At 35.2% G+C, this 10,094-nt stretch overlaps 1 protein-coding gene across 3 annotated transcripts in view; it reads left to right on the top strand.

Annotated features, from left to right (window-relative positions):
• Positions 1–8,716, top strand: part of LOC113226356 (nectin-4-like) — a 100,988-nt gene extending 92,272 nt beyond the window's left edge. For 2 of the 3 annotated variants that reach the window (XM_026458947.1, XM_026458945.1), the window contains exon 7: positions 7,161–7,424. In XM_026458947.1, coding sequence (XP_026314732.1) covers positions 7,161–7,282 — 122 coding nt within the window. In that variant the 3' untranslated portion in view covers positions 7,283–7,424. Of the gene's footprint in view, positions 1–7,160; positions 7,425–8,085 lie in introns of those variants that run through there. The other variant, XM_026458946.1, reaches the window with a different exon arrangement.
• The last annotated feature ends 1,378 nt before the right edge of the window (positions 8,717–10,094 follow it).

Genomic DNA, 10,094 nt, shown 5'->3' with positions numbered 1-10,094 from the left:
AGAGAGAGAGAGAGAGAGAGAGAGAGAGAGAGAGAGAGAGAGAGAGAAAGAGAGGCAGAGGCACAGCCGCACTAGGGACACCCTGTATCGTCGGTGCCATGGACACACACACACACATAGACAACCACAAATTACACCCAAACTCATGAAAGAGAAATAAATGTGTTGTGTGCATTATAAAAGTATCACATTTACCAATCTGTCACTTTTATAATGAAAAGTGAAGCAACTCCAATAATTGCACTAACATCCCAAAGACGGCATTACTAGTTTACTCAGAGAACTAAAATTACTACACATTAATTTGTTAAAACCTCATTATTTTTAAATTTAATTACGAGGACATAATTACATTTTACAACAAACGACACAGATGTAGGCCATACAAATATTTCTCCCGACACGGGAAACGAACCCGGGACCTTGGTAAAATTTCGGCCACGGAGGCAGTTAAACAGACAAACATGCAAGCCCTGACAAATATGACCGTCTACACCTGGAGCCAAATAAGGAGTTCAAACAATAAACATGAACGTAGTGTGGACGGTTTACTTGCGTATTTGACTATTTGCCTCCTTTGATATGCGTCGAGAAACCGACCAGTGCACGGCAACGCAAGTTTGGCGTTTGCTGTACTTGTCAAATAGGCAAACAAGGCAAATACTTTGTCCCACATGCCATCTACATATAGTGTGCCAAATATATCAAATACGCGAATACAAATCAGACACTGCCACTGTCTGTTATCCCGAGACATAAGTTGACAAGTCTCCAAGTGCATGTTTTTTCACTAGCACCCTTACCCTAAGCCGCAACGCAGTAATTCTCACATTACTACTTGTCAGCAGAAATAGGCAAGGTGGCACTACTTTCCTGGACGACCTCGTTCACAAGGAGCTCTACTACCATTAAACTATTGTTTGAAAAAAAAAACAAATGTACGTAGATGTAGTTCCGGAATAAATCTCATTTTCGCAATCATAGGTAGTAGATAAGTATTTGGATCTGAATGATAGAATAACCTTTTAAAAAACGTAAATGGATGATAATTAATAAAAAATAATTTACCGTAAGAAGAAATTCACGATAAAAGATCATTTACACTGCTCGTCGCTGTTTGCTCATTTCAAAATCGTTATATGCTGAAATACTACTGTTTTGGTGAAATCACAGGCACACGGGACTTATCACTTATGTATCAGGGTGACGGACGGGTGGAACTCAATGGAATTTGATAAAAACCGTCATATTGGTTGAACTCTACTATTAATTCGTAAGACAGAGATAACCCCGATTATTACGTATGTGGTCCATAGATTGAAATAAACGTAAAAAAGCAATGTTTCAAACCAGATCATAGACATTGGCGGGTACATAGTTTGCGTGAAGTAGTACTAATCTAGATTTTTAAACCTTTTTTTAGTTTATAAGCCCCTAGTTTGTTTATCAATCTGGCTCGCTGGTAATGAAGTTAACCTTTAATTCAAGACAGCCTCAGGCAGACTCTCGAAGTCGAAAACTCATGAGCAAAGAACAATAACCTACCTATAGTGGCAAGTTATTGTTCTTTGGTAGGTTATTGTTGGGTTTCGTAAAGGTCAGTATCAAAAAAATACTTAGCTTGTCTATATTAGTCCATTTTTCTGAACAACTTTTGTTCTACGATTTTAAAAAATGTATAAAATTTTTCATATTCAGAATTTGACATTTTAAATTCAGCGTTTCGAATTCTAAAAACTGGATATACAAAGTTTTATAACTTTGCCATATGTTCGTATCTCCCGCTGACTGAGGCATTTATAGGTAATAAATGTTGTCGTAGAGTTTCATGTCCATTTTGTTATTCATAGAAAAGAAATCACCTTGTTTGTGTACTTTTCCTACGCATTGACTTTAAAAATGTACAGATATACTACTTTTTTTTTTATAATACCAAGTGACGGGACGAACAAGTCGTGCGCCTGATGGTACTGGTGGGATGGTAGTTACACGTCTGTCCATAACAGTTGCAGTGCAACTCAGAGCTTCAAATCGCAAAGATCTGAGGGGCACTGCCACTGCGCCCGTCACCCTGAGACATAAGTGGACAAGTCCCATGTGCCTGTAATTTCACGAGCACCCTTAACCGTCAAAACCGGAACACAGTAACATTACTGCTTGGCGTCAGAAATAGGTAAGGCAGTACTTCCCTGGACGAACTCTTTCACAAGGAGCTCTACTGCTTGTGTCTCACAGTACACTTCATTTACTAAAGATAAACTAATTGACAACCGAATAATCTCTTAGTGTAAGCATATCGATTTTTCGGAGTAGAAACGGTGTATAAACTACGGAGTTTACAAGACTAGTGAAAAAATCGAAGAAAATATTAACGTTATTATCGAGTTCTTAATAGGTTTTCGCGATTGTTACACATAGGAAATGAAACTGTTTTTTAGGATTTATATTGCGTATATTAGATTTTTCAAACAAGTCTACGTTTCGATCCCTTTTTGTGGGCTTTTTACAGGTTCCATTATCACGGCTGACTAGTGTTGAGCCATGAAAAAATTTCAATTTTTTAACCGACGTCTTCTAGCATATCGTGTCAGACGCTGTACCAACTAAGCCACGGAACGAACCAGCGGACCTCACGAATTTTTCTATGTGCTTGCGTCGTATCTTTGTATTTGGTTTTTCCCGTATTTTTAGCCGTAGCGCCATCTATGAGAAATCTATGATATTTCGTCACACAGTTAGATACTAGAGTATTGTTTGATGAAAAATGCCATCAATCTGTTTTTGCATTGTTTTACAATTTTAGATATTAGTATTTTCTGTAGAAGGGTTTTTAAATAATGTAAGGTAATAATAAGGTAATACTTTTTAAGGTCTACGCTGCCTTGCATCGCGAGTAGAAGCCTTTATTACAATACTCGTATTAATCTTGTAAGCACGTGATATGCACAATACACTACAATTTCCAAGAACATTTTCGAGCGTACACGTAGAAAACGTAATGCATCATAGTATGGCCTCTAGTGACCCGACCCCTGACTCGGTTCATTGCACTGCAGCCCTTTTCATCCCCGCGTGATTTCCCAAGTGAATAACTTTAGTCTAATGTACCTTCACATCCTAGAAAGCATAGGTAAATAGATTCTTCAATTTGTACTCAGTTGAATCTGTTTACATAATTACAATTAAACCATTAATAACGTCAATGCAAAAAACGGACTAAGTTCTCGTAATTGCTTTGAAAATGTAATTTATCAGAGGAATGAAAAATATAGTATTTATGCATATTTTTGTAAAGATTGGAAGAATACTTTCTCGTAAAGCTATTATTATTTCAAAAGTACTTCCAGGATATAGCTAAGACTTCGTAAACGTGAATGTCGTGTATCACGATATTTTTACAAACATGATACTTATACCTTTTTGTGAAAATATTCCTCTAGTTTATTGTTATTATTGATACAAAGTTTGATCAACACAAAGAAAAAATCTTTCGATTTGATTGGACTCGAACCAGCATCTGTTGCCACACCGGAGCCACTCTCTTACCACTTAAGCTACTGGCCGAGTAATTAATTCTTATGAATTTTATTTCTTTATGTATTTGTTGGTTTTATGCCGTCAGTGCTACCCCTGAGATTTTTTTTACGTAACATTCGAAAACCCAATAATACAAAGGTCTGGAACAACTGTATAACAGTAATAGAGAGTGGGTCTCAAACCCCAATCAACCCGCTCACGTTTTAACCAGGTTTTTAACCAAAGTGCTAACATTTAATCCATGTCTGCCCAAAATCGTGGGTAAAAACGGCGAATACGAAATTTGGTATAATTCCATACTTATTACAAATTTCTATATAAAAAGATCTTTTTATTAGGTAAAAAAAATGCTAACTCCATATAATACCCACCTTGTAATCCTGTGAATTCTCGCTACATAGGATGCACATTACGAATCGATTTTTATGAAGATTGATTCAAGTGCAAACGGTTTTTTGTATCTTTTTTTGTATTTCAAGCGAATCGATTCAATAGAAAGACAGTCGAATCGTCTAGATCGGAAAGCAATAAACATTTTGTAATAATTATCATTAAATTTGAACATTACTTTTCTAGTTTTGAAGGGTAAGGGTGCTGGTAAAATTGCAGGCAAAAAAACTTGGTAACTTATGTCTCCGGGTGACGAGTGTAGTGGAAGTACCCCTCAGGTCTTTGTGATTAAAAGCACTGAGTGGTAATGCAACAGTTATGGACAGGCGTGTAGCTTACCTTCTTTCTTTCTGTCTTTCTTTCTTTTACAACAATTATTTAGTTGTAACAACTTTGTTACCCCGGCGTTAATAAAGCGCCAGGTTAAAACCCGGGTGCTTGCCCAACTCTGGGTCAATCAGACCGAAAGATTTTTTTGTACTGTTCATATTTGTTTCAATAATAGAGAAACTTTATGTCAGGAGCTTAACATATTTGGTGGTTCATAACAAGACATAAATAAAAGAGGTGAACTGATTTCTATAGAAAAAAGTTTTCCTTAAATAAAAACTATCCAGAGATTTATCAGTGGAACTTTGTCGTCTATAAATCTTCATATATCTTCATTGGGAAAACTTTTCTATTTAAACTAGAATACAAGTGATATATCTTACATATTTAAACTAGAATACAAGTGATATATCTTACACAAACATCTCAAAGTTACATGTTAGTTGTTGTTGAAGATAAAAATTACCTATAATATAACGTGGTCCGATGACATTAAAACCGTTACAGTGAATACATTTATAAAAATGTTATTTATCTTATGAAGAAAAGTAATTTTTTCATCGAAATTAGTGATAGACATAACATCAATACGAGGAATAAAAATAGACTGTCTGTTCTTGACATTCATGTTTTAAAATAATGTATACGACTACAGAAGCTATAATAAGATTCCGGGCTATATTCAAAATTTCCCATTTTCGCCTTTTGAATCTTGAAATAAAAACTTTGCACTAAAAGCATGTCAAAAGGGTTATTAATAAGGGCCATTATTCATGCTATCTGAGGACTATGCTAATTACATGATTCTTGCTGTTATTCTGCCATGGCATGTCATTACTTGGAACATAAAAAAAAAATCTAAATTTAAGTAATTGTAGACAATTAGGCACTAATTATTAAAACAAAGGTCGAACACTCAGAAAAAATTCCTTCGATCCAGCCGGATTGTTTCATAGATTTCACACAGATGGCGCTACGACTAAAAAGTCGCTGAAAAACCAAATACAACGACACGACGCAAGCACATGAAAAATTCGTGAGTTCCGCTGGTTCGTTCCGTGGCTTAGTTGGTATAGCGTCTGCCACGGTAAGCTAGAAGACGTCGGTTCTAATCCGGCCGGATCGAAGGAATTTTTTCTGTGTGTTCGATCTTTGCATTAATAATTTTAACAAACTAGTGGTGTAATTTCACAAAAAATAATTGAATATCAATTCAATAAAAATTTAAAATACAGTGAATAGCGACATCTCTCGCCAGGACTGGTAGCTGTAAAGGTACTAACTGGGTGATAAATCTTTCATTGATTTCTCATAGATGGCGCTACGACTAAAAAGTCGTTGAAAAACCAAATGCAAACACAGGACGCAAGCACATAGAAAAATTCGTGAGTTTCGCTGGTTCGTTTTGAGGCTTAGTTGGTATGGCGTCTGTCACGGTAAGCTAGAAGACGTCGGTTCGAATCCGGCCGGATCGAAGTGTTCGATCTTTGTACTAATAAATATAACAATTTAGTGGAGTAATTTCACAAAAAATAATTGAATATCAATTCAATAAAAATTTAAAAAATTAGGCACTAAATAAATAAAATGAGACACAAACAGCACCTACTTGAATAACAAAAATCCATGATAATGATCCGTCCAGCTATTTCACTTTAAATCTCTGTATGTTAGTTGTAATAGATTTTGTAAATGTGAAACATTATATCTGTTTTACATTTATGAAACTATATTCAATAACGTGTGAGGACCATGGTTCATAGGTATATAAGTATTGTTTTGTGAAAGATAATAAAGATATTTTTATTTTCATATTAAATTTATTTTTGCGTGTTGCCTGCCGTCAGTGTAGCATCTGTTCTGTGTATTTGTGTATGTTTGGTATCATTCTATTTAAATTACTTGTTTATTACTCAAATTGATTATTTTCTTTGTTTAATTTTGTTTATTTTGTGAATTTTGTTTTTTTTTTGTACGTAGGTAGCATGTAACATATATATGAACTGTAGTGTTCCAATTTATGGCGGGTCCTGGCAGAATAATAGTGAAGGCTATGTAATTAGCATACTTCTCAGATGCTGAATAATGGAACCTTTTGACATGCTTTTTTATTTTCACTTTTTAGTTTTTTTTTGCATGTCAAATACATTGTTTATAAATTGGCATATATCATTTGGTAGCTACAAGAAAACTACTTTAGTAGAGTGGTAACCATTTTGCAATGACAACATAACCGTACATACATGCGGCAGCTGGATTTGTGCACGATATCGTAAAAGTCGCGGTCATAATACCTACAGGTAAAACTACGTTGTACGTAGACTACGCTAGACCTATACTCAGCAGTGGATGAAGTCTAACTGTGGATGATGATGATGAGCCATATACTCGTATATCATCAATCTATTTATACGTCCCACTACTGGGCACGGGTCTCCTCTCAGGCAAAGGTTTAGACCATAATCTACCACGCTGGCCCTATGTGAGTTAGGGACTTCACACGTTTTCCAAGGCTTGTGGACTTTCTTCGACGTGCAGGTTCCATCACGATGTTGTCTTTCACGGAAAAACTCATATGTATAAATTCCAAGAAACTCAGAGCCCGGATTCGAACCCACGGCCACTGCCTGTGAGGCGGTAGGGCAAACCATAAGGGCGTATTAATTCGACACGAATTTCATCGCGCGGTTTCCGAGACCGCGTGTATCCAATTGTCATGGCAAAGTACGCTCTATTTATTCAGCTTTTACGTTTTAACTTCAATGAGCATTCCGGGAGCGCGGGCGAGACAGGCTTGTCTTTGGTATATGCGATTCAGAGGAATTTAAATGTTAGGCTAGTCTACCACCATGATGAACAATACTGTGATGGAAATGAATAGTCTAATTTTTTTTTTGTTCCAGGCGAACACCCGGCAGCGATGCAACAAGGCTGCGCTAGATTGTCCCTAGACAAGGCTGCGTCAATACTTTTAATTGGTCTTTATATTATAAGTATATCGTTTAACAATCTGCTCGGTACCTGAATGTAGATAATATGAATGAGAATAACTGATAGGTGATGAGACATATGTTCATAAGCGATGATTGCATTGTTTTCTGGAAATTTTAAATCCAGATAACAAAGTTTGACTATAGATACTGCCCAAGTATAATCTAATAATGCCATTACCTTTACGGCCATTCTCGCATTCGGTGTTCTCAGCCTAATTACCGTAGTCATATACACAAATATTTTATGGAAACGGTAATTAGATTTGATTACCGTAACCATGGACACGGTAATTACAAAGTTCAAACATTTTTAAGCAAAAATTATAAAAACAACTAACAACATATAAATAACTTTGATTTTAATTTTATTCACTTTTTGTAATGATTTACACCGATACAAAATATGTTTTTTTAAGTTTTAAGGTTTTTTAACGGCAGAAATAGCCAAAATGTAAATAATTACACTATTCTTGTAACAACTGTGATTAATCATAAGAAAGAATTGGAGTAATTTTTAATCGTTACCACTAACCAATTATTAAAAAAAACCTAATTTAAATTTATTTAAAAATCTTTAATGGCACTTGCATCCGTAGAAATAAACCAAATGTAGCAAAATATACAAATAATAATTGAACTGTGTCAGAAATTGTCTATTCTAATTAAGTCAATGATTCTAATGCCATTTAGATATATTAATAGTTACGCTTAAAGTTGTTCATATTTCAATGTTATTGGGTAAATTATGCGAGAAAAAACAATGACTACGGTAATTAGGCTGTGGACACCGAAATGGCTACAGTAATTGGGCTGAGAACACTGAATGTGAGAATGGCTGATTTTCAATTACGAAATACTGTAATCCAGTACAAACAAATCACTTCAAATACGATCCTATGTAACCTTGTAGGGTTAACTTGATTAGTTAACTACATTTACAACGTTCAGATATCGACATGTACAACTATTAATAATTCAAAATTGTAAATGTTAAGTTTTAATTGCTGTCTCGAATTAATAAGAGAGTATCAAGTAATAATGTAACTTCGTCAAACTATGGAGTTTAAATGATAAAAATATGTCTATAACAGTTGCAATGCCCCTAAGAGCTTTAAATGGCAAAGAACTAAAGGGCCCAACCACTACGCCCATCACCCTGAGACATAACTTGAAAACTCTTATGTATCTATAACTTTACCAGCACCCCTTCGAAACCGAAACGCAGTAATGCTTACATTATTACTTGACGGCATAAACAGGTGAGCTGGCAGTACTTCCCTGGATTCCCTCCTTCTCTTCTCGGTTTTGATTTGTCGCGCCCTTTTAAGTAACGGCGGCAGAATTGTAATAATAATCGAAATAAAATATCGTGCCTTACTTTCTCAAACTCGTATCTTAAAGCACAAAGTGACTGAAATGCTAAAAAATGAATTGTATATCCAAATTCGCAGGCTAATTTCACATCACGTTTCCTTTATATTCACACACTGGCGTTTACCTATTCTTAAAGTAACGCATCCAACTTGACAAGAAATTTAAAATAAATCATTGACTTACAAATAAATGGACGACGGGTTTAATACAAAAACCACGAAAAAAATGTCCCAAGTCAACCTATTTAAACGTAGTGACATGTGAAAAGGAATATGAAAAAGCTAAAACGTTGAATTTAAATTGTAATGTCATCGCAGTACTGTCTAATTTTGCTTCGCTGTCAGTCGAACAAACGAAGACTAAAGCGCGAATGACGCTCTGTATACAATTTTAACGCCCTATAAGTTCGGACACTTTTTAGCGCGGACCCGACGTCCATATAATTGTCAGTCAATGAAATAAATAGAAATTTTTACCATCTCCTAATTAATCACTCTTTATAAGATACGAGTTTTAGAAAGTAAGGCATCGATATGGCATGTCAAAAGGGCACGTCAGTTACTAGCTCATGCTCTAATAGTTGTGTAGTATTTTCAGTATAGGATATATGGAATGGGAAATATGACACTCTAACTGACATTACGTGACTACTGCGTTTCAACTTCTCCAATACTCAGGAAATATTAACATTCCACACGTCTCACGTACCTGTAACCAAGCTGGCACTTCAATACAGTAAGTAATAATTGTTTACACTGTTGCGTGCGATAGAACCGATTAGGTAATTTGAAATATTTCCGTTTATTCAACTATTATAATTTAGAAAGATCAAATTATATAATTTAAAATGTAGATTTAATCGCACTCTTCTGTAAATAACGTTCATGTCTATACTACTTATATGACGTATATAGAGGTAGGTATAAATTTTAATCTTCTGTAATTTTATTACAAGAACATACAAAGATTGTTTATTTACTTTTTTTTTCGTGTATAAAGATACCGATAAAACCAGTCACTAAATTAATAGATTCAAGCATTGACTTACAATTATATGGACGTCGGGTCCGCGCTAAAAAGTATCCGAACTTATAGGGCGTTAAAATCGTATACAGAGCGTCATTCACGCTTTAGTCTTCGTTTATTCGACTGACAGCGAAGCAAGCAAAATTAGACAGTACTGCGATGACATTACAATTTAAATTCAACGTTTTAGCTTTTTCATATTCCTTTACATGTCACTTCGTTTAAATAGGTTGACTTGGGACATTTTTTTCGTGGTTTTTGTATTAGACCCGTCGTCCATATAATTGTAAGTCAATGGATTCAAGCGTTACTTTACGGAAGTCCATGTTAATAAAAATGGAAATTAATTAATTTGCTACTCCGGGAACCTAGTGAAGGTTAAATTGTGCAAAATAGCTGCGCTTGTGTTGAATATGTTTTTACGCAGTTACCCACCCTCCCTCC

The sequence above is a fragment of the Hyposmocoma kahamanoa genome, unplaced genomic scaffold, assembly GCF_003589595.1.
Source record: "Hyposmocoma kahamanoa isolate Upper Pololo Valley unplaced genomic scaffold, ASM358959v1 190, whole genome shotgun sequence".
NCBI classification, from domain to species: Eukaryota; Metazoa; Arthropoda; class Insecta; order Lepidoptera; family Cosmopterigidae; genus Hyposmocoma; species Hyposmocoma kahamanoa.
This window is presented reverse-complemented; position numbering and strand designations above follow the sequence as displayed.